The 25,825-nt window shown below is 42.7% G+C and overlaps 1 protein-coding gene across 6 annotated transcripts in view; it reads left to right on the forward strand.

Moving 5' to 3' along the window:
• STARD13 (StAR related lipid transfer domain containing 13) overlaps positions 1 to 25,825 on the forward strand; it is a 297,743-nt gene that overhangs the window by 151,076 nt on the left and 120,842 nt on the right. The window contains exon 1 of one of the 6 annotated variants that reach the window (XM_061457531.1): positions 1,550 to 1,885. The exons of the other annotated variants lie outside the window; for them this stretch is intronic. Within the exon in view, the coding sequence (XP_061313515.1) occupies positions 1,759 to 1,885 (127 nt within the window). The 5' untranslated portion in view covers positions 1,550 to 1,758. Of the gene's footprint in view, positions 1 to 1,549; positions 1,886 to 25,825 lie in introns of those variants that run through there. 6 annotated transcript variants of the gene reach the window in all.

A 25,825-nucleotide genomic window follows, 5' to 3' on the forward strand; every position in this document is an offset into this window, starting at 1 on the left:
CCAGATCTTGGATGCATCCGTCCCTGGAAAGTATCCCTTTTTTCACAGGAGTTTGTCCAGTCATTTGGAGGACACTGTAGTAGGAACTGCAGGAAAAAGAATAATATACATCATCTTCACAAGTTCTGGCCAAGCACATTGTCTCCACTGTATCAGATAAAGTAAAGTAGTTTACGACAAACCTTTTAAGAACAGGGAAAATGGAAAACGAATTCACAATTGAGAGTAACCAGAAGATGTTGTTTAAACTGAGTGGTAACATGGAATACATCTGTTTGTTTGCTCTTCACTTCTATGGGTATTGCTGACATTGCAGTTACGGTTTTAATTTAAACAAGACAGGGGTATCAATAATGTATAACGTGACTGCTTCACCAGGGTGTTCAGCTGTTTCAGTGCATGGCACTCACTTTCAGGAACATCAGTCTTTTCGTTGCACAACACAGATACTCTGCAGAAAGAGTAATCATTAAGTAATGGTTTGTAATCAAATGAAATGAATCTCCTGTTGTCCTTCTCAGCTATCAGACTACTGCCAGTCATGCTGGGAAACATGCACTCCACTGGTGGCCCATGGAGGGAAGGGACTACTCTTACAGTAGTATTTCCCAGATCACAGAGGAAGCAGAGACCCAAAACTGGTTTTCTAAATGGAAGAAAGGCCCTCGTGTTGCTGTCTAGTTCATAGGGATGGAAGAATCAGGATTCCTTTTAGTCTAGGAATGTGTGCAAAAAGTGGCTGCCAGGGTTCAGTTTTGAAACCTTTTAGGATTGCAAGAGCTTGTTAGAGAAGATGATGAGGGGGTGGAAGGGATGAAAAAGGAGGGAGGTGGGAGGCAAGTGGCTGGGATGCAGAGCAAGTGGGAAAGAAGTGGGAAGAGGCCGTGTTGCAAGGACTGTGGCTTGAGCTTGGGTTGAGAGTTGATAAACAGAGACCTCGGGAAAAAGAGGTTTCTTTCTGTAAAAGTCGTGGCATAGGTGAAGCACCTATTACATCTCCGAGAATAAGGCAGCCCGCTGCGAGGCAGGTTTTCTGTCACCTCGAGCTGTGGACCTAACCCTGGAGCGGCCGATGCCGGCTCTTTGCGGAGGGGCTCCTGCCGACCTGCGTGGTGGGGCTGCGCTGGCGGCTCCCGGTCGCTGTCCAGGGAGCAGGGAGGCTGGGGCTGGCAGCGGGGTGGGCGAGAGGGCAGGCCGGGTCTGGGCGATGACAGCGGAGCGGCTGAGCGGCACTGGCCCGGGCAGTTCCCAGGTGAAGGGCTACGGGCACAAGCGGGGTTACCACGCGCAGGAGCGGGGCCGTCCTTGGTCCTTGGGCCCGAGGTGCGCGGGGTCCCGACCAGGCCGAGGGGCGGGGACGGCCATTTCCTCACGAGCAGCTGCGGGGCAGACCCTCCGGCGGGGCCGGCGACCCGCCTCGCCCGCGGGGCAGGAGCTGGGCCAGACCCCGGGGCACCTTCCCCGCCCCGCGGGGACTCTGAGGTGCGGGGGAGGGGAGGGGAGGAGGGCGGAGGGCGGCGAGGCGCCTGGCCCGGGACGGCGCGCTGGGGAGAGCTGGCGGCGGCGGTCCTGCCCCGGGGACCGGGGCGTGCGGCGTGCCGGGCGGCGCTCAGGTGAGGGTGCCGCCCGCCTGACGCGGGCTGCGGCGCGGCGGGGCTGCCCCTGGCCCCATGTGGCCACCGCCGCCCGTCCCCGGCGAGGGGAGCTGCTGCCGGCGCTGAGCGAGGCTGCCTGGGGCAGCATGCTGAGCCGCCAAGGATGAGCAGCCACCACCGCCGCCCTGCCAAAGCGCAGCTCCGGAGGTCGCTGAGCGAGCAGCTGCGGGATTCCACCGCCAAAGCCTGGGACTTGCTGTGGAGGAATGTCCGGGAGCGGCGCCTCGCAGGTCAGTCCCGCCGCGCTGCGGCTGCCGCTACCTGCCCGCGGCCGCCTCAGGGGAGACCCGAGGGATGTCCCGGCCCCGGCAGTGCGGCGGGCTCCCGGCGAGAGAGGACGCCCCGGGGAACGCCCGGGACGCCTGGGGGGCACCTGCCGCGGCGCCGGAGAGCGGAGACCTCGGGGCTTCACCCCGGCTGAGACGGGGAGCGCTCCGGCACCGCCTCAGCTGCCGGCGCGGATACGGTTGGCAGTCGCTGGGCAGGTGGGGCTGCGGGCAAGAGCCGGGGTGCAGGCAGGTCGGACCCCCAGCCGCAGCACCTGCCCGGGTCCTGTCGGGCACCGTGGGGATGGTGCCACAAGCAGTCGGGCTCAGGGCTAAACCGGGAGGTAGCTCCAGATCGGAGGCATCTTCTGAGCATCTCAGAAATCAGGAGGGTTGACTTTGCCTCTGATAAGCCGACTCACCTGCTTATCTGATCAGTTTCTTGAGTCACTTGAAGTCCAGGACGGTTCCTTGTAGTGTTTGCATCTGAGGAGGATCACAACTGCCAAAATAAAATGGATTGGTTCATTTCAGGCATTTTTATAGTTTTAAGTCATCTAACTTCCCTGGAAAACCGGGCTCCTGCAGTCTTAGCATCCCCAGGAGGAGACCAGAAAGACACAGAGCAGGGCAGGTGCTCCAGTTGGTCAGGTCACACTTAGAGCACTGCTATTGCAGCAATTTGCTTTATGCATGCAAACATACAGCCAAATTGTATTTGTAAAATACTTAATGATTTAAGAGATATAGAGGGTACATGAAAGTACACGATAGTTATTATACGAGAAAACAATGCATCAAGATTTATGAGCAGAATCATGTATAATGAAGGCTAATTATTAAAGATGGATTCCTCTGCCACATCCTACAGCATTGTTGGGAGTTTGGTGACCTTGCCTAGGGCACAGTGACATACTGGCATTGTATAAACAGAGGTAAATAGTGTATGATGCAGGTCTTTAAACTGTCTACAGAACAATAGTTCTTATGTGCATACAATTAAAAAAACAGCAAAAAGTTGGGTGGTAATTTTTTTTTTTTTTAAATAAAGTGGGTAGCTTCAATAATGAATTACTAAACCAGCTAATTTTCTAGTTTTATGGTTACTCAAAATATTAGTCTGTCTTTACATATTTCCTACTTTTCCCTATATTAGTAGCAGATGCCAGCAGACATTTCAGCAAGGATACTGTTGGCAATTTTTTTCTTTTTTGGTCAAAGACAAGTATTGCTTGATTGAGCAAAGGATCTGGGCAGGCTGCCATGAAGCTGTAGCCAACTTCTTAAGCAACTGTGTATTAAAATTGATGGAGTCAAACTTTTTATTTAGGGTGGGTAGAATGCTAATGTCCTGCATTTATGCACTGCCATAATGTAAGTGCTATTCATAATATGCTGGTGGGACACTGATACACATGCCCTTTAATTAAATGAATTATTTGTACATGAATTATGTGTACAAATAATGTCTATTGATTCTAGAGATGTCTTGTTCAGATGCTTTTATGTCTCTGACGTTTTTGTCTACTTTTTATATTTATCCCTCTGACCCCTGAGCTGCAGTGCATATTCCTATGCCTCTTTCCAGTTTTCGTTAAGAAGGCAAGGAATTTAAGGTGATCCAAATGTGTCATTATCTTATGGTGGCCAGACCATCACAAGAGATCCAATCCTAATCAGGCAGATAGTTGTACAAATCCCTTTTGTTTTATTTTGTCAAAGTTGACATTGTAGTTCATCCAGGAGTGATGGTCAGAGCAGCAATGTAACTGGTAACTAGCATTTAAGAGCAATGACCAAAACAAAACTTAGTTTTAACTATCAGTGTACTGTCATATTCCAATCATCAAGCCAAATAAAGACCTGTGATTAAATCATCGTTGTGATGATGGCTTTGCAGGCACTAATGTAGTTACTCTTTTGGTCTACTTTACTTTTTCATGGTTGTAAAGGTTTCAGACACCAGTTGCCCAACACATCTCTAAAGAAAGTAAGCACAAGGCAGCTTAATTCACAAACATAACTGTTGGGGTTGGATGAAACGCTGGGAGGTCTCTTGCCCAGCCTTCAGCTCAGAGCAGGATGGTACTGGGAGCAGGCAGGTTGCTCAGGGCTTTCCTCAGTGCTCCTTAGGAAGGGTTTCTGCCCTGATGTCCATGCTCTGGAGCAGAGGGCAGCAGTATGTGATTGGGCAGCGGGTGTGGGAGCTGCAGCAAGGAGCTGAACCTTGGCTGGAGCAAGGACAGAGCTGAACCTTGGCTCATCCAAGAGGCAGACAGTGTGGCTGGTTTGCTATGGAAAGCAAGCGGTACATAAAAAGACTGCTGCAGTGTGCTTCTTCCCTCCCTCCCTCTTTTGCCCTTTACAGTAGAGGTGATGAGCAGCAGCCTGGTTCCCACTATGCTCCTCTTATTCAGCGCACATCTGTGATGCCCAGCAGCTTGTAGTCGCTCTCTGATTCTCTGACCAGGATTTGGTTTTTAAACAGTGAGTGTACCTGCTACAATGCCACAAATGGCAGCCTTAGCTTTAGGAATTTGACTTGCATATTTAAGAGACTCTTCAGAAGGGATGACTCTAAGGTGGTTCTGAGGTTCTTGCTCAAATCATGATCACCTGTTACAGTAAAACTCAACAAGTTGTAGTTGTTACATCCATTGTATGTAGGAGAAAAGTGCCACCCTCTATCTGACATTCTTTCAGTTACAATAAAATAATAAAAAAACCCCACCCTAAATATATATATTTAAGTTTTGAAATTTAGTACTTAGAGTCAGGAAGCACCATAGGTGGCTGCCTCCTTGCAGTCATAGTCTTTTAATGACATGATCCCCGTTGGTAAATCTTTTAGCCTAGAGCCTGCTCAAATCCTAGACTGAGCACACAATTAAAAATTCCCTCAAGTGCTCATGAACATGGTGCTTAGGAGCACTAAGTCTTGCATACCTCATACCATTAATGTTTTAATTGTATTCATAGAAGGTGTAAGGTTATGTTGTTCTCATTTTACAGATAGGAACCAGAGGTACAATGAGATTGAACTCAAGCATATCAATAACTGAGAGTTAGAATTTGAATTTCCTACTTTAATATCCAGATTACAGTTCTCAGTGGTCCCTATTGCGCAGCATTTATGCATATCAGTCCTCAGGATCTAATTGTACTGCACCCAGGGAATGAGTAGCTGGTAATTTCTGGCATTCTGGTCAGATTTTGTTTCAAGTGACTTGGTGAAAACCAGACAGGGATGGAACTGCAGAGGGCACCGTTTACTTGGCATAGTCTCAGAAACATTTTTTTTCCCCTGTGTGCTGTCTCCCACCCTTCTCTGAATGCTTCTGCAAAATGTGCAGCATCAGCCCTGCAGCAGCTGGCTTAGCTGGGTATATGACACTGATACGTGACCACTGTCCATCATCAGATGGGTCCTTGGGAAGTGCATGTGAGGTTAAGACTTTGTCCTGCTGCCTAATGGGAGGAGGGCTGATTAAAGAGGTGACTTCAATTCTGAGACTTTGTGAAGCTTGAAAACCTGACTTTGTGATCCTAACATTCTTCTAATAGTAGAAAGCTTTGCCTTTGTTTTCCTAGGTTTAGGTTTTAGCTGTGGTTTAGCAATCCACACAGATTTCAGCTCTGCTGTTGCTGCAGAGTACATCCTTAGCCTTTTTTTGCCAAATCTCACCTGAATGCCATGTCTCACAATACTTTGTATATTCTATGTTCTTGAAGAGGTTATATCCCTATTTGATTTCCTCTACCTCTTTAGGTACAATTGCACTTATGTCTTCATTGATGTCGTCTCTACTGACTGAATGTGATGGCAACACAGGACTGGATACCCGAAAGCACTGCCCAAGCTCCTGCTTAGCTCTAGGGCTCTCCAAAAGCAACTGCCAGAGGTGGTTTTGGGGAAGGATCTCGGATGCTCCCACCTTTTTCTTGTGGCTTGGCTGTGCTCCGAGTAAATGGAATCTGGGGGCAAGCTTTTCACCAAGTCTGCAGTGGTTTGCTCAGACTGACATTTCAAAGTTTTATAATTTGGCCAAGTTTGGACAGATTTTTCAAACATTGATGCTAGAAAGAGCTTTTGCTGTGAGGTTACAGGTTTTTATTTCAAAGGATGAAGCAGCATGAAAATGTAGTGACAGGACAAGGAGTAATGGGTTCAAACTTAAACCAGGGAGATTTAGGTTAGATGTAAGGAAGAAGTTCTTCACTGTGAGGGTGGTGAGGCACTGGAACAGGTTGCCCAAGGAAGATGTGGCTGCCCCATCTCTGGCAGTTTTCAAGTGCAGGTTGGATGGGGCTTTGAGCAGCCTGGTCTAGTGTGAGATGTCCCTGCCCATGGCAGGGGTGTTGGAGGTAGGTGATCTTTAAACTCCTTTCTAATCCAAACCATTCTATGATTCTGTGTCTCTAAACATGACTGAAATACATTTATGTCAGAGATTAAACTGAACACTAGCTGAACTGGGTGGAAAATGGAGAATAATTTGTCCAGCACAAAGTAGTTGCCACATTCATCATTTGGCAAAGACATCAAGGCAATGCCCCTTCTCCTCTCAAAAATTAACTTTTGGTTGGTTTATAGATTTTTGTGGCTTTCTTGGATGCAAATCAGCAAGCCTAAGTTTGTAACTGCACCTCTGGTGGCATGGTGCTTCCTGGCACCAGTTGATCTGTTGCTCAGTGAAGAATATGGAAGATAAAAGTGAGTCTTAAAAAACTAGTAGTCACAACTGGAACTGTATGAGTTTTAGCAGTTTTGTTGTGTATGCATGAAGACAACAGCAGCTATATTTCTGGAGCCTAATCAGAGAAGATACAAATCTATAGGTGCCTCACATTTTTAGTTTTCAGTTAGAATGAAACATTTCTAAGAACTTGCTTTTGTAAAATTGTGCTCTGCAAAGCAAAAGTCATTATTTCTGGTGTGATGTATCGTGAGGTCAGTGTTAGGAGAGCCCAGAGAAAACACATATACCAGGCTCCTGAGTCCTCAGAGAACCCCTGAGCAAAGGCAGGAGCCTTGGTATGGGGCCAACCGTGCATCTACTGCATGTTGTTATTATTCTATTGCTGAAATTTCTTCTTAATTAAGAACTCTTTGTACAGTGCAAATGCAGCAGGTAAATCTAATTAAAGCCATTCAAGAAAATAGTGGAATTCTTTTATAAAATGATTTTGCCAGGTCAGTTTTCATTAGGGAGCGTGGGAGATGTGTATGTGAAAAATCTGGTATTGTGGCCAGTTTGGTGGGCATACTTTTATGTTCTGTTTTAAACTATGCATATACAGTCTCAGAAATACAGTCTGTCTCCCCACAAGTGCACTGGAGAGTACAAGATGCTGATTCTCATGTATGTTGATAAGATGTATATGTGTGAATTCCTCTCTGACCCGACCTCATCAATGAGAAAAGACTGTCCTTTGTCAAGGAGAAGAGTTATGAAAGATGTTCTTTATTCAGGATGGACTGCTTCAGGGAAGAAAGAAAGTGACTTATGAGTGATTCATTTGGTCAGGCATGCCAAGAAATGTTCTGCTCTTCTATAAGTCTTAAATATAATGTAGTAGCCAAAAAAGTAGTCACTGATCTCATAAATTGCGTTAATTGTGCTATATATTCTATATTAATATTAGGAGGGGGTTTTAGGTGAATTCCTTTAAAATATATAGATGCATTTCTTTGCATGCAGGTTATGTCGGGATTCTGTAATTTTCATTCTCTTCCTAGATGCTCCCTTAAGGCCAGTGGTTTGAATCTCAAAAGGGGGCAATGGTGACAGAATACCACCATTGTTAGTTCTGCTGCTGCTGGGTTCTCATGACCCTCAGCAACAAGAAGTTAATTCCAGAAATACAATTACAAAAATACTAATATGCTTGACCTGCTAAGTATTTCTGTACCAGCATGAGACTGTGGAGGGGGGTGATGGAGGACTCCCCACTGTCTCAAAGTCCAGAGAAAGCTGTTATTTTTCTCATACCCGCTCTCATGGCTCCACTGCCATTTGCTGGGTAAGATTTGGAGTGACTGTGGAGGAGCAACAGGCAACAACTTTCATCTTCTGGGTTTACATTTAATACATCAATTCTGTACTTGATAAAGTCCTGCTTCCATCAGAGAACTGTATCAAAGATTATTTTCCTACGAGAAATTCAATTTTTATTACTTAATTGCCTAACATTACGAGATACAAAATTATTTTGATAAAATGGGGAATCAGTGTTTGTAACAGAGCTGGATACCATTTGAATCAATCAGTTCCTATTTGATAGCTGTTTAGAAAAGGTTCTTGATAGTTCTCTTCCTTTCTAGAGCTTGGCTGTTCCTTGATTTAGATGACACATTAATCTTTAGAAAATACACTTTTTTTTCCCTGGAAAGTTATGATGTCAGTCCTTTTTATGGTACAACTTTATTTTAATTTTCTACTGACTGCATGGTTCCTTGGGCATCCACAAGGTTCTTTCAGTTTTCAGTAGGTAAATATTTCTGCTTATTTCTCTGTACATACACATGGCCTCAGTTCATTTCACTTGTAGATGTTTCCTGTGTACCTAGAAGGCTGATACCTCAGTATGCTACACCATGCCTTTATGGAGGATTCCTGTAAGCATTGTAATTATTGCTGATGATTGCAGACCACAATATTGGAAACAAATTACAGTCCTGTTTTTCCAGGAGCAGTATATATAATGCAATATTGTTTATGTTCCTGTATGTTTAGATAGATGCGTTTATTGTTACTCATATTTTTCTGTAATATATAGGAGCTCATAGAGACTGCTACGAGTACTTAACTTATTTTTCTGACATTAAACTGTAACGACATTTTTCTATCCCAAGATTGCTTCTTAATACCAGTCATGGCATAATAAATTATATATCTTCTCAGTTATTTGCTATTAAGTGTTTTGTATTTATTCATATGACCGTAATCCTACAGACCACTTCCCATATTCCCACAGAAATTACTTTATTTATAATAATAATTATGCCAGAACATTTCTAAAGAAAATTTATATCCACAATAAACTTTTAGCTGCTAAGTGAACACCATAGTAATTCCCATCAATACAGTTTTGTTGGTGGCTGGCCAGCAAATTCCTAAACATAGGAAATTTCTGGACTCAGGCTGTGGAGACTGGACTCCCATTCTTCTGCTTCCCCAGCTACAGTAGGATGTGTTTATTTTCAGGAATCAGTGAAGTCTCAGTTGTGAATTTTGTGTTACCTCTGTTCTTTTGAATGAAAAAAACTCTTAAAATTGTCCCATATCGGTATGTTTTTAAGGATTCTAAGAACTTAGATGACTTTGCAATTTGATTTGTTCAATACTTGCTAGGCAATGCCCTTATTTCACAGCAGTGGTTTGACTTATGCTTGTCTTTTTGTATTCTGTATTTCTTCCAGCATTTCTTGTGAGACAGATGTCCTGTCTTGCTCTTCCTGATTTCTTCTAGTTTTCTGTCACAGAATGGCCAGTTCCTGTGCAGCTTTCCTTTAGAAATCATATCCTTGGTCACAATTCATTGAGAACCCCAGCTTTCACATCAACTGGAGCATATTTTAATAGCAAATTTGAAGAGAAAAGCTTGATAATGTGAACTTCAGAGTCTGAAAAGACAGAAAACAGAACAATTTTTTTTTTTTTTTTAATTTCATAGTTTTAAGCTAGCCTCATGATTTTAAAGAAGTGATTCCTGACTTTCCTGACTTGATGATTCTTGAAAAATTAGTTTGGGGAATATTATTTTCAATTAATACAGAATTTGTCATAGTTTCTTTTGGTTCTTACAGGCTTAAAAGTATGATAATGTAGGAGGTTTCTTACTAGAGCATCCACAAAAACACTGCATTTCTATAGCTCCTTTGCACATCCTGTTTACAGTTCAAAAATGAAAATATTTTTACAGTCCAACCATCCTGGTGCATCTTATACTGCAAATAAGACTGAATGCACACAGATATGAGTGTAGTAAGTAGCTGTGGTGCAAGAAGGGATCAGGAAAATCTGCACTCTGTGGCACTCCAAAAAACCCCAAACTCCAAAAATCAGTTTAATTAATTTATGAAATAATTGATTCTAAGTGAAATACTCTGCCGGTCGTTCCAGTAGAGGGCAGTAATTTACATACAGTAATATCAATTAGTATGTGTACTCAACATGAATTGCAGAATATACTAGACACACTGTTTTTATTAATACAGTGCAATATTTAAGGCATACTAAGCCCCACAAGTATAGAGTGCCATCCAGAAGTCTTATTTTCTGTGCTTTTGCATCAGGATTTACATTACAGTAGAGTTCATGCAAGTTGTACACAGTTCACTGAACTAAATCACTTCCGTATCCCACAATGCTACATGCAGGGGTGTGCAATACATGCCCCCAGTTTAATGCCATAAACCTCCCAGTCTGAGTGACTGTAACATAGCTCTGAAGTTATTTGGGTCACTTAAAGCAAGAAAACATGCTAAAAGCTCTGCTTGGCTCCCAGGTTAATGCAGTCCAAAACTATGCAGTGGAGACATGGCCTCTTTCACCTGCATGATGCTAGTCTGAAGCAGTGTGTTCTTAGAGTTCTTTGGCATAGAGTCCTGAAATAACTTCCAGCAATTACTATGCTTAGCAGTGTAGAAATAGACCAAAATCCATGTGAATTAAGAATCCAAGATATTTCCAGCTAGCATGCTAATGAAAACTAGAACATACTCTGCTGTATGTAGTCATCAGAGTGATTTGTAGTTCAGTGGTTAATTTCATTGAGATACTGCTTTTTTTCCTCTGTTGCTGTTGAACTCTAAGTACATAAAATAGTTTTTGTGTCCAGGAATGATTCTTTTTACAGATCCATCAACATTCCATGGTACAGTGGAAGAGGAGGCACCAAAAATCATAATCATCATGTTTCTTTTAACTGTAAGAATTTGATTTCAGAAACACTACCAGTTATGCTTCGCTAATAATTGTTTCAACCACAGGTATTCCTTTAGCAGTAAGATAAATTCACTACCTCCAAGATAGCCTTGCTTACTTTGCAAATTTTACTTGTAACAGATGTAAAATAATGTGGGGATAATCAGTTTCTTCCATTGCTCAAGCTAAGTGAATGGCACTGGTGCTCTGAGAAGACAAACATCGTATTTCCTGGGGATGGGGGACTCATGTCCCAGGCCATAATGATGCAGAAGACACCGAATCTTCATAGGTTATTTAATATAGAAACGCTTAAAGAAAACCCCAAAACAAACCAACCAAACAGAACTGGAGTATTGGGTTTGTTCTAGAAAGAATTTAAAGGGAAATTACCTTCAGGACAGAAGCATAGTTTAAATGTACCTTACATCATATATAGCTCTGTCTGAATCTGAGCTAAGAGTAGCTTGAAATATCTTTATATTTGGGCTTCTGTTGCTGATATTTAAGAGAAATTCATGGTAACTGTCAGCTGCTGGAAGGGGATAGCCTGAGGGAATGGTGAAAGAGTTAAGTCAAAACCAGTGTTACAAATTACACTTCTCAGTCAAAATACTGAATAATTACACTTAGCATTGCAAAAATGGATTACTAAAGATTTAGGAATCTCCTGCATTGGCTCATAGCTTAGACTTCCCTAAAGTGCATTGCACTTGTGTAATTTTATTTTAGATTCACTGCATGAAGGAAGAAAACCTGAGCATTTGTCCCAGCTTTCATGTTGTTTTCAATGTGCCTCTTATTCCTCTGGTAAATGCACCTCTCCTTCCACACACCTGTCCCATTCATCCTGATCTGAATGACACAGATTCATAGTTTATCCAGAATGAAGCTGTAGTAAATTATTTGAGACTGTGAGTCGTTTATGTGCCAGTTGACTGGTGAAAGAATATGCCATTGGCATGTCATGGTCCTGCTCATTTTAAGAGGTCTCTTTAACATAAGGACAGATTTTATTTAAATAAATCAATTTTGCAGGGAGATTTCAGCCATCGGATTTGTAGTAAAAAAGAAACTTTTATTTAAGATGTTGGAAGACCACAGCTGGGAATGAACCCATTAATAGACTCAAACAGATGGGTTCTGACAAATCTGTGAACTATTCACAGTCTTTTTTAGCAAATAATTTGCAGCAATCCCAACTTGCAAATGCTACTTCAGAAACAAATATGGAACTGTCTCAAGGCACAAACCAATAGAGTCATGAGTGACTTTAAAATACTGTGGGCTGAGTATGCATATGATACTCCTTTGAAATTTAAGAAGGAGTGTTCTTAAGAGAGAATAGTTGTGCCTTTATGCAGTAAATGTTTTGAGTTACAAAGTTATAGAATCATAGAATCATTTAGGTTGGAAAAGACCTTTAAGATCATTAAGTCCAACCATTAACCTGACTCTGCCAAGTCCACCACTAAACCATGTCCACATCTACGTCTTTTAAATGCCTCCAGGAATGGTGACTCCACTACTTCCCTGGGCAACCTGTTGCAGTGCTTGACTACCCTTTTGGTGCAGAAATTTTCCCTAATGTCTAATCTAAACCTCCCCTCGAGTAACTTGAGGCCATTTCCTCTTGTCCTATCACTTGTCACTTAGGAGAAGAGAAAGACACTCACCTTGCTATAAGTTTGGGCTTCTTGTTGCACCTTCATTGCTGCCTGCCTGAGAAATCAATAATAGATAATAGCCTGAGGGCCGTACCAGAGTAGGAAGCTTTCTCTGCACTTTAATCCAGGCCTAAGTGAGGCAGCTGGCTTCCCTAAGTTCCACTTGCAAAGCCTCACACCCATCATGCGAGTGAACATGGGTAGGTTGGGGCAGTCACAGAGGAGTAGCACCTGCCTTGGGCAGGACCTTGTCACCATTGTCCCCTATCCCTTAAATCCCTGTGTTCAGCCAGGAATAGAGAAGTTCGGGAGTCCTTCATGTCATGAGTTCCGTTGGGCCTGTCTCAAGGAAGGCAGGGTGTGATTCCAGCAGTCTGTTTGTCACAGTCCCTGATACTCCTCTACCTCCTCACTGAGCAGAGGAGCCCCTCTACCTGCACACACCTCCCACTGATGTGCTCGTTAATGCCTTCCAGTACTGGCCTAAGAGCAGGGCACAGCCCACAGCCTGACACTGGGGATGACAGCGTGTTCCCACCTGAGCTCTGTCCCAGCAGCTGTGTCTGTTGTGGTGTGTGCAGAGCTTAGAGAGACTGCGGCTTTATGCTTTATGCTTTATGCCTGGGTGGGCACCACAGCTCCTTGATCGAGTTGGCAGGTCTTCAGTGCCCTTCCTGCACCAGCTGTCGTGCCATGCCCTGGTCCTGGCCCTGGCCCTGCCCAGGTCCTGTCAGCCACTGTGGCACAAGCTGTGGGCTCCTGGCAGCTCTCTCAACTTCCCTGCAGGTCCCCTTGGTTCAGGGGACATCCTAGTCCCTGTGAGCATGCAGGCACCAGAGCCACTTGCCTTGTCAACTGTGTGCTATTTTCAGTTACACTGCATTTAAATCTCCCACACACATGATTTCTCTTCAATTTTTGAACTTTAATTTGTAGTCTTTTACTGAATATCACTGTGTTTCTGGTATTATATGACGACTGATTCCTCTTTTCTGCATTATTTATTTATTCATCCACTTTTACCGTATCTTCTCTTATTCTTCTCAGTTGAGATTTTCACAGCCCCATGACACCATTGAGCCCTTCAGCTACCACTGAACAGACTGGGAAATTATATAGCCAAAAAGTCACCGTCAGCTTTCAAAATGTTGGTAATTGCCATTAACATGCATAACCAAACATATGTACTGCTGGGGGGTTTGCCCAGTTTCTTTTCTGGGGAGAACTCTTACAGCTTTGTTATCAGTTAAAGATAAAGATTTGGGCCTTTTTTTGTCTGCCAGTTGCATTAAGGAAAATAAAGAGCAAAATCTCCAAAATCAGCAGAAATACTCCTCTGGAGTAATGTCCTTCTGATGTAAGGACAGCTTTTATCATCCTGACTTGGCTCACTCCACCACTCCTTAAAATAAAGAATTAGTTCATAGAGAATCACAACCATATAGTTTTACATCAGCTTGGCAAATTAGTATTTTGGTAATTCCAGTTGTTCTCTCTTTATATGTCCCTAACAGCTCCAACTGCTTTTATTTCAGAACAAAACCAGTAATATTATTATGGCTGTAATTCAGCAGAGCACTTAAATACTTTGTAAATTTAAATGGTTAAGTGTTCAGCTCATGTGGACTCATCTGTTTTGTTACATTTAACCTGTAAACCAACAGCACAATCTTTTAAAAAATATTATCTATGAAATCAGTGTGTTAGTGAATTCATCAGAAATGTAAAGGTACCAGAGCATCCGTATTTCCAGAATATAGTAAAATAGAGGATACTATGCCTGATCTGATTCAAATAGAGATCAAATACATTTCAGAATCTAGGTTATACAAGACACTGTCAAATAAAACTGACTCTGAAACATCTGTTTTGTTTTATGCAAAACCATAAACATGAGTAATTACAAAATGGCCTAAACTGTTTATTTTGAAGGCACCCTAAACAACAAGGACAGCAGGACAAGTGTTACAAAGCCAAGGCATATACATTAATTGTGGCATGGCAGCATTTTAAAGAAACAATCAAATTCAGAGGGATTATAAAACAGCTGGGATGAATTGTAGGTAGGGACTCTTAATTCTCTAGATTCTAGGCCACAATAGGGGCTGTAACACAGGGCACTCACTCTTTTACTCTGTGTCGCTTTCTCTTAAGGGAGGATCATGACTTTTGGAGGACTGGAACCATTATCTCTTCTTTTATGGAAAGCATCATGTTGGTGCAATTATTAAAGATCTTGAAACTGGGAGGGAGTTTATTGCTGTGATAGGTCAGGTGACATATGGAAGTAAGAAGGACATTCTCCAGAGACAGATTAAGTTTTTGCCAAGGCATTTTATTAAAATTTTGGAAAATAAACAGGTCATTAATTGGGTCCAGATTTAGCTACTGCAAATAGTGCAAAGATGTTGCAAACCAGATGCTTTCCCCTGTTTGTTTTTACAACCCTTTCTATTTATGGATGCTCTTATTTAATGACTTATTCCTTTAGTAGAGGGCATTGTTTTGCACCGGAAGTCTTGTCTCTCAATTAGTTTTGCCAGCAGATGCCTAAGCAAAACATACATTTCCACACTATTTTAAGGGATGAAACAGCAATAACATAATAACTAGGAACTAATCAGTAGGAAGTTATGGAATACGTTAGTTCTTGTAAAGTTAATGTTAAATTCCTCCCTGGATTCCTTAGCACATAGGAGTTTTCAGTCTTTCTCTGTGAAGACCCTGCTAGTGAAATGGTAGAGACAAAAACACCTATCCCAATGACAGCATCCTAAGACTTGGCTTCTGATGAAGGTGTGAATGCAACTCATGTCAGCATTTCCCTGGCTTTCCTGAGGTATGTAGCGCAGCCACTGATGTACCTGTCAGCCCCATTGAAGAAGCACAGTTTCAACCTGAGCTCCAGATCAAGGCTGGATCCCAAAATGAGAATGTAGCAGCCAAGTCAACTAAGGTGACAGAAATACTTGAGAAAAGAAATCTTAATTTATTTTCCACTTAGGATAAGTCCTCAGAGTACAGGCACTATGTTATGCTCTATCCATACTGTCTTGATTCATGTTATAGATAATGTACAGGGTGGAAAGATCTGCCGTGACTTGAAAACAGTGAGTCTAGTGGGGATGCCTACTAAAAGGATTGAGCTAGTCACACAAGGTCCTTTACAGTCAAGACAGAAATAGGTACCTCTGAAAGCAAGTCCTGTCATCCTGAAATAGGTGTGTGAGACAAGAGGGATTAATTGCCCTCTGGTGGTGCTTCTTTCTTTCCATAATCCTAGCCAAGTGACAGCACCAAGGGCTTGCCTGCATCAGTGACAGGCAGGGAAAAAAGTCATCTCCTCAGCTGCCACCTGAGTGCATTTGATATGGAAATCAGTGAGTCACTAACATTGCATAAGTTTTATTTTAGAAGTTGCTGTTTACAGCATCTCTGGCTTGGTTTTAAAGTACCTGCTCAAGTAAGCAAAGCAGTAGATTGAGCTGACAAGGCACCTGTGACTCCAGTGGCACTTGGAACACATACTTAAATTACATGTTCTGAAAGTAACCAGCCAGCATACATGAACCTTGCATAAATGTATTTCTTCATTTCCAGTTTATTCTGGGGATGCAGATTGTGAATTACATGTCTTTAGAAGACATAACAAATTTATTGTAATAAAAGCTGTATGATTTTATTGGTGATCCATGACTGGTTTTGCTAAGCAACATGGGGAGCAGCCATGCAGATTTCGTACTGCATGTTTTAAAGTGTGTTTAGAGGTTCACTTTTCAGACTACTAGTTAGTTATCTGACATGTGAATGTTTATTGTACTCCATGAAGTGTCCTCAGTCAGAGCAAAAGTCCTTAAGCCTCAGGTATCCTGTTTTCACAACAGCTGCTAGTGGATACTTAGGAAAGAGTATAAGTAAAAGACAAGTTTATGGTATGACCTTTTAGCTTCCAGGTTTCAGTAAAAAGTTCTTTGCTGATGTTGTTAACAAACAAGGCTGCCAATTGGGAACAAAGTAAGAGGGAGGTTTACAATGTGACTGTGCACTTCCTAGCTGAGCTACACCTAAGTTGGTGACACACAGAGTCTGTTTCCCGTTTGTAATCTTCTGGAGACGTGTAATCCTCCACATCACAATTGCTATTTTAAAAAGCTATTTTCAAATCATCTGCAGGTGTCGTGGCCAGAGTTGCCTCCCTGTCACGTGAACTGTCACTGGTCTGAGCAAAGTGGGAACAAAGTTTATTTTTACAGCAGTATGGGCTTACTGGTGGTTTGAAAGCAAAACCTTCAGGACTCCATTTGGTTTTAATTTAACATCCAACCTATTATGTTTGGTAACATGTTAGGAACCAGTGAGTATATTACGTGTCATAAGTTCCCCAGGACATAAAAGGAGGAAAAGCAGAAGACTGAAATACGTGAGTCTCTGGTTTATTCTCTTGTAATCCAAGTACAGAGTACACACAAAGTACTTTAAAGCCAGTTCTGATCTCAGGAACACAAGTGCGAATCCTGAGCACTTACAGGGTAATCAATTAATTCTGGTGTGGAGTAAAAGAACTCCAGAGCAGCAGTCCTTTTTTCAGGACTCAGTTTTGCCTTCATTTTCATGTCCATGTATTTGAGAACAGCACTTACCTGTTGAAATATAATTGAAAGAGAAGGAAAAAAAAAAAGGCAAACATAAACAGGACCAACCTTTTTCAAAGGTCAGGTGCAATTTCGATTCTGCAATTTTTAGTTGGCCAACTTGAGATACTTCAAAGAGGTATTACGGTGAGACTGAGGAAACCAGCACTCCCAGAAAGTCAGAGCTTTGCAAGTGTCATGGAAAACAGACCCAAGATGAGTAGTTCCTTTTGAAGGTTTTGGCCAAGGAATTTTTCCAGTAAAACTACATTCCATAAACATGGAGCAACACTTTAGGCAGACAACAACAAATGAGGAACACCGTGGAGTTGATTTTTGAAAGAGACCTGTATATTCAGAAAGTGGGACAGGGAGGAAGTCTGGTAGAGGTACGTGATCGGATGCCAGGATAAACAGCAGGTAGATGACAATATATTCATCACACTGGAATTGAGAGAGTAAAAAGAAATTCATGGCTGGTATGGACCTTATCAGCCAACTCTCTTGGTCTGCCTATTTCGAGCAGAGGGGGAATCAACAGAAGAGAAGAAGTCTTGGTGAGTGGTTGCTGGAGGAGGGAGGAGGATTTGCTTGGTATGCAGAGGTAGAGAGGGGAGAGGTGGAGAATGAGAATATGCTCCAAGGCGGTACAGCTGATATGGGGGGGTGGTGAAGAGGAGGGAATATCTGCTGGAGAAGAATTCACCCTGCCTGCATTGCTGCAGTTTCTGGGCTCTTGCAGGTCTTTCTTGCTCACTGGAAGCATTTTCCAGAGGCAGGCTGTGTAGGAGAGGAGCAGCCTGCCTGCTCTTTCACAGGAGAAGCAGTTGGGTGGCTAGCAAGGGAGCTAGAGGAAACCCTCTCCTCTGCATCGCTCCTCCTGTTTGGCAGCAGGCTTCCACTCTAAAAAAGCCCCACCTGGAGCTTCTTGACTAAAATGACATTTCCACTGAGACACATCAGCTCTGCAGTGTCTCTATAGTGCAGTGCAGACAGAGGGGGGGAAAAAAAGAGTGCAAGGAAGAAGAAATAGAAATGGAAAGCTTCAGTTGTCACAGAAAGTTGATTGCTGAGAGACAGAAAATTCCAGTCAGGGACTTGTCCAGTTCATGAATATCTGTTTATACTGTAAACTGTTCCACTGCTGGTTTATTGTGGAATGTCTGCCAGGGATTATTGTGTTATTATTGTGCTTGGTTTTGGTTGGGTTTGGGTTTTGTTTTCTTTTGGAAAAAAAAAAAAGTAATTGATACTCCTAAATCTTCTGATACGAAAGAATAATAATTTTGGATTAAAAGCTATGGGCATCATGCTTTCTGTTTCAGACACACAGAGCAACTAATGTACTGTATGAAGTAATTGATGTCGTTTACGCTCAGTTCTGGCTTTGAGTGAGGGATGATACATGCAAATCGCATATTCCGCCTTCTTTACTTTTGAGGTTGCTAATTAGGCACCAGTACAGATGAAATTATGCAGCCAGCTAAGTGTGTGTGTCGGTCGCACCTGCAGTGATGTGGTAGGTCACCGTTAAAGCTGGGCTAGTGACCAAATTCACTGCCCATCCATGCCGTTTTCTCTGCGGGACCTTTGCTGTGGTTCTGAGATGCCCAGGCTTGTGGTATCTGGAGGAGAGAAGAAAATGTCATGTGCACCTGTTCTCCAGGTCAAAGGCTGCACATACCCAGATGCTATGGAGATGGATCTCAGCTCTATGCTGGACTCAGTGCCATCACTTGCCCTTGCAGCAGCAGTATGGGATTGCCACTTGTAAGGCCAGATAGTCCTGCACTGTACCAGGGATGCTGGTTGCCATGGGGCTTAATTCAGTTTGCTTGGATAAGGAGATGGGAGAGGTAGAGGCAGGTAGGTTCACCAGATTCTGCAGGGGGCATCTCCCAGGAACACTTGCCACTCTACTGTAGCCTAAACTTTCCCTGTGCATCAGCCAGAACCCCAGCTTTCCTGAGGCTTCAGGAAGAGTCACCAGGAAAAGGATGGCTTTGCTGTACCTAGTGGCTGTCTTGGCAATGATGGCTTGGGGACTGTATTAAAAAAAAAGAAACATTTTAACTGTCAGTGAATAAAATGCATCCTGCAGAGTACTTCCTGCAGCGTGTCAAGCTGCAGTCAGCCCTGGAGTCAAGACCCAGATTATCAGTTAGTGCATATTGCTCTGTAGAACCACATCCTTGTTATGCAGTATTTATAAGATTCGATAACATGCATTTAAAAACATATTGGGAAATCTGTGGTGTTCTGCAAGTTTGGGCAATGTGTCTCTTCTGAAGGAACCCACTACAGGTGTAGGACCATTTCGAAGGGTATTTATTTTCTCCTTGGTACATGAAGTTACAGTAGACTTTAGCTTACTTCCAGTGGACTGATATTGCTTGTAAGGAAAATAAATCTGCCTACAAAATGATTTTTTTCTTTTTTTTACATATAAGTACCAAAATAGATAAGCAAGGCAATGATTACTGTTATCAGCCAGTAAGCTGATACAAGAGACAGGTTATACAACTTCCCTGAAGTCTTACAGCTAGTCACGGCCAGGTTGTCCTGTGCCCTAACCATCATGTCTGTTTGCCTCACTAGACTAGAGACTGAAATAATGCAATGAATATTCATTGACTTCAAGGAGCCTGGAGAATTTCATGTTCCCATGCACAGTCCCATACTGCTGTGTTTGAAATAGTGCTGCCAAAAGCTATTCTGGTCTGTCTTGTTGGATTTGGGTTGTTTTTTTTTTATTTTTGCAAAATCTAACTTTGACATGAAACAGCGATGAAAAAACCCTCTCTCAAAACCAGATCAAACCCCTTTTTGCCCATTTCATCACTATGGTATTGGAGTCCTGTTGAAAAGAAAATAAATAGTGAAGCCCTCACATGAAGACTGTGAAGGCATGAACCTTCAGCTGAGATGGGAATGTTTGCATGCGGTTCAGAGTGACACCAGCAGTAGGGCTGTGTAGGGATTTACAGTGTGTTTGGATAACATAGGAAAGTAAGTTTATCTAAACACTTTCTTATGTTATCACTGTGTTATCCGAACACTTTGTTAGTGAGACTGGGAGATTAGGATGTGTGTTAGCCCACCAGTACTTAAATATATTTACACTCTTCCTGTGGTTTAATTTTAGGAACTTGGGTATAGATTTAGTAGCTGGAGTTGCACTAAGGGTATAGGAAATACTTTTAGCTTATTCCTGTCATAATACTCACTGAATGCTTTAGCAGAGGAGTTCTGCCACCTGAAATGTCTTCCTCTCTTTTGACCTCTTTTTTGAACTGTATTTATTATATTTATTATCCAACTTTTTTTTTGGTTGGTTGGTTGTGTTTTTTTTTTCTTTTCTAAATTTACCATTGAGAACCACTGTCTTTAGGGACTTCACACTGCAGGATACTGGCTATTCTTGGCTTGTGAAGAGTTCATCTAAGGCCAGTGGAGTCTATATTCATATGCTGGTGTGGTTTGACTGACTGACAAAAAATGTGATGTTTGAAAGTGAACAGGAGTAAGTCCATTGTGCCTAAATTAGCAGCGAGGCACTGGACAACACAACCAACCCCTTCCAATGACTGTACCCACTGGCTAGGAGTGCCTGGTCCCTTCTGGGAGAGAAGGTCACTTCCTCTGAGCCCGTCATTGTGGCCAGCAGACCACCAGCTTACACTTTACCAGCAAATGTGACAGGAGGGCATGGAGGTTGTGCTCAGGGAAGTACTGGCTGTTCCTCAGGTTCCAGCCACAGACCACAGGAGCAGCTATTTTGATGCATTTATGCACTAGCAGTGCTGTTAGGATCCCGCTTTTACATAGTTCATAGGGTGAGTGCAGCCTGGTTAGCTCACATCAGAATATAGGTTGATCAGACTACAGCTCCATCCATCCAGTATCATGTGTTGGCCAGTGGGCAGACACAACTATTTGGGTAAAAATATAACACTGGTTTAAGCATGTGGGGAATGCTGTATGCATTATGTATCCTACCTGCATTCGTGTGGTTCAGGGAGGTCCTGAACCACAAGCTGCAATTTTATGCTTAATGGTCCTCGCAAGATTTTTCTTCCATGAATTTACCTTTTCAGGATTTTTTAACTCTCCTAAATTCTGGCAGCTACAGCATCCTTTAACAATGGCTTCCAAGGGTCAGCTATGTAGATACGAAGAAATACGTATGTTCATTAATTTTGAACCTGCCCCATGATAATTTCACTTACTGTTCCCAGCTTCATCCACTGTGAGAAAAGAGACATTACCAAGTGGTGGGGATAATGATGTTTATTGGTTTGTTCTCTATTACTTTTCTAAAATGTTTTAAAATCTTCTTTGCTTTTTTTGTTCCTCCTGAGCACTTGTATTGGATTAATACAAGTGGTAATAGCTCCATTAAATGTCATCACTGTGCCCCTTCAGGGTGTTTCTTCTTTGATATATTTATCAGCACTCAAAAGCTACATTTTTAATGCCTTCTCAATCAATATTGTAAGAACCTTCACTGTTTCCACCCAATTTCTATTTTGACTGCCAGACTAATTTGGTATAATCATTACATTTTGCCACCTCACTAGTCAGTCTCTTTGTAAAAATCGGGTATGGATAGTGGACAAAACATGTTCCAGAGCTAAACTCTGGGAGTCCACTGGGAACCTCACCCCACTATGAACAGAATATTTATTACTACTTTTGTTTCCTGTCTTTAAACAGCCATTAAGCCACAAGTGGCCTTTTCCTTTTTATCCCTGATAGCTGAGCTTTATGATCTCTTAACAGAGGATCTTGGAGGAGCCTTTTTCAAATTTGTTACCATTCATTTTGGTGATTTAACATCCCTGAGCTTCTTTGCTGGAGGATTGATGAGAGAAATCACTTCAGCTTTCTTGCCATGACCATCTTCTTGGCTTTTTGCTTGTATCCATACTTCTGTAAGTTTGCCTGGGTGGCTGGTGGGGCAATTACTTCCTGCCTGCATATAATTTCTAATCCTCTGCTTGTAGTAGAGCTGCCTTCTGTGATTGGGCCATGCCGCTAATGCTTTGTAATCAGGAGGTACTTTTTATATTGGTATTATCCACTGAACGTGTGGGTCTTAAAATGCAAATGGATAGTCCTCTGATGCTGGAATGGGGATGCTAGAACAGAAGAAACTGATATAATGTACTATTAAGAAGCCTCTTCTCCTGGTTTGAAGTTATCAAGGCTGTCTATAAGCTTGTCTTTCATGCATAAGAAGAAGCCTTACTTAGCAGTATTCATTTTTAAAACTCCCTACCAGCAGTTGACATAGCAGCTGACTTGCCTCCAGAACATATAAGTATCAGGCTCTCCAGCGAAACAATCCTCTGTTGTAACGCTGCTCAGCTATTCTCCGTCTTCATCTCACTTCCTGGTAATGTCAAAATCTCTCATGAACTATTTTCCTTTTGCCCCAGTCTAATTCCTGGCAGCCTCAGATGATCTCCAGAGCCTCAACGCCCCGGCACAGCCTCAGGAAGACAGGCAAAGCACCGCTGAACCAGGAGAGAGCATTTCTGGCTGCTCTGGAGACCCTACTGTTCCATGCCCTGTATAAATGAGTTCCCAGCCTGTAGTAACTCCAGCTCAGCTCTCAAACAGAAAGCATTTTTCCTAAACAGCAGGCAGCAAACTTATGCTTTTAAAAGTCCCAGTCCCAGAGACAGGATTCAAAACATGTGCATTGAAAGCCTCATCATAAACACAGCTTTGGGTTCCCTGCATATGACTTTTTTTTCTTTCTAAATATGAGAAAGTAGGAGTTGCCTGCTGCTAACATATGAGCTGCTGTGCAGGCATCTGTAAAGGCAGATACAGGTAAGAAATGCAAGATGTGTGAATAGGATAGGGATAAGTTTTGTGGGTAGGACTGTGATATCCTGTATAGGATATATTGCAAATATAGCATATTGGAGTTTGGCCATAATCCAGCAAACTAAACTATTCTTCGACCTGAAAAATTATAGAAGGGAATCTGGAGATCAACAAGTTAAAAGCAGATGCCTGATTTTTTTTTTCTGTGACTTGAAAACAAGAGCTTCTGGCTTCTAGCTACATGTCACTAATGTTAATAACAACTGTGCTCCTCCAGTGGCTTAGGAAGCTGTGTTGTTCTCACAGCACCAGACCTTTCAAATGAAGAGAAGCCATCAAGTTGCCATTTAATTTTAGATGTGATATAACAAGATAAGTGCAACTAACAATAAAAGGGAAATGGGTCATGGCAGGAAGATCAAGTGGCTGATTACTGTGTGAGAACTGCAGGTTCAGTCCAAGCCTGAAGAACCCTGCGCCAGGTACAGCATCATGGATCTATCTCACAATTAATTAGGAGGGGTGCATTATAGGATGTGAGTAAGCAGTCCTGTTATATATATGTGGGAATATAAATGGAAAAGTGCTGTTCACCTCAACTGACTGTCAACTACCCTGCTGCCTATAGCGTAGCATCATGCCTAGTAATACTCTAAGACCAAGGTGCTGTGCGTAGAAACACACACTGTTGTTTTGCTCTAAGAGGCTCATCCTAAGTGGTTAGCTTATTATCAGATATATTTTAGCATTTCTAGAGGACACCGTGCTGTTCTCTTCCAATGCTTACAGCACCCCACTCTGAAATGCAAGCAGATCTCAAGTATTGCCTGTGATACTTTGGCATATATGGGTAGCACTTGGGTATTTTATTCCTGCACATACTTTCTCTTTCACACCAAATGCAGTTTCAGGGCGAAGAGTTGGCAGAGAGACATGAAAGTCAATGAACAGAAAATGAAGTGCTACAGTTCTGCCTGTGAATGCATAAACAGATAGGTACGCATCCTTGAGCTTTTGTCAGTTACACTAATACTGCACAGGTGCTAGCAGCCCCATGCTGCATTAATAAGCCTTTAAGTAAAGATTCCTCATCTTCCAGAAAATTTCAGTATCCATCCAATCACCAGTTTTCATCTTAGATGTGATTCAGAAGTATTGCACTGTAGATGTGTGGGCATTTCTGATTCAGATAAAAAATCACTAATTCCAGCTGTGGTTTTATGAAGGAATCACCATTTCTGCATGGATCAGTCAGGGCGTGGGTACATGGGGTTGGGTTTCTGTCTCACGGGCAGGCAGAGATTTCAGGTGTGTGCTAGAGCTCCCCACAGCCTTTGTAGAATACAAGGGGAAGCTTTTATTTTGAAATGCTTTTATGAGCTGCATTAGCATGAAGTTCATTGTTGCCCTATTAACTGTTCCAGAACCAGTCTGTAGACTGAGGCCGAAATATTAATTAGCATTCTTGTGTCAAAGCTTAGGCTCCTGTAGCGCGTTTCGTCTGGAAGATTGACGGCCAAAGGGGTTTCCTTATTTGAATGGCACTTTTTTGAAAACAAACCGTGAGTGTCAAGGCAGTCACCGAGCAGGAGACAGCAATTATAAAAGTATGCAGTGAGGATGCATGCACAACTTCAAGCACAGGAGCCTTCAAACGAGCACTGCAAGACCAGCTAACTCTTGTTGTTTCTTGTTATATTTGACTACTATGAAAGGGCTGGACTGGAGCCAAAGAATTCAGCCCCGGCACAGGCAGCATTCGGCAGTGCCGAGTCTTTGCAACGGAGGCTCCTCATTCTGCCCTTTGCGACCACTGAGGTGTGCTGCTGGGGAAGCTGGGAGTGCAGCTCTGCCCTTACTCTCTGGCAGAGGACGTAGAAAGACAGGCAGCCCCAGGAGCACTCTCTGTTACAAGCATATAACTGGGCTTGTTGAGCCCTTGATGGACTTGTTTCCTAGTCTATACCTTACTCAGGCTCATACTTTGGTTTTTGTTTCTTTAGGCTGCCTTTTGAAGCATTAAATTGCTAGCAGACTGCTTCTTAGTCTGGAAATACCTATTGCAAGGAAGAATGCAGAATCACATTAGAGGAAAAAGTCAATGTGATTTCCAACAGAAAAAGAAATCCCTATGAAAATTTAAACAGATTGCTATGAAATGTTAATAATTGCTTTTCCCACTAGCAATAGCATTTTGTAACTAGAATTAGATCAAAGGACTGTAGATTAATCAAATAAGAGTTTCCCTGCATGGTGGTAACATCTCTGGATAAATACTGTGCACATCATTGACACTCAGGAGTCTCTGGGATATTCTTCAAGAGACAGCATCTGAGTGACTGACACTGACTTGGCAAGTTGGGGTGGGAATGGAAACCTTCCCTCCTGCTCAGGCTCTTTCCGCTTGCACCTGTGCAGCAATCCTGCCTCTCCGCTCTGCACAGCAAGGCAGGGAGGAAGCTGGTCATTCCTGCTCCAGGGCTGCCAGTGACCAGCCCTATTTGGGAGTATAGTTGGTAGTTTAATACCACCTCTTTTGTCTTGAGTTTGAAGTCCCTGCTGGGAGACCCAGAGAAGACCGTATAGCCACTCCTGGAGCACACACCAGCAACCACAGGACTTTAGAGTGCTGTGGATAGTAATAGCAGGTTTCTAGCACCCAGAATTATATTCCTCCATTTTATGGCACTGCAAAAGTCCCATGTTGATTAGGAATATAATTCATAAGGTGTAATGAGAATAGATTGTATCACAGTAAAACCCTGCCCTAAGGGGTTTGCACAGAGTAAAGTTTTAATGAGTAATTGTGAATGAGGCAACTGCCCTCTCCCCCCTCAT

The sequence above is a fragment of the Pezoporus flaviventris genome, unplaced genomic scaffold (assembly GCF_033815535.1).
Source record: "Pezoporus flaviventris isolate CSIRO_AGI_PZ_B2104156 unplaced genomic scaffold, CSIRO_AGI_Pfla_v1 ptg000025l, whole genome shotgun sequence".
In the NCBI taxonomy this organism is placed as follows: Eukaryota; Metazoa; Chordata; class Aves; order Psittaciformes; family Psittacidae; genus Pezoporus; species Pezoporus flaviventris.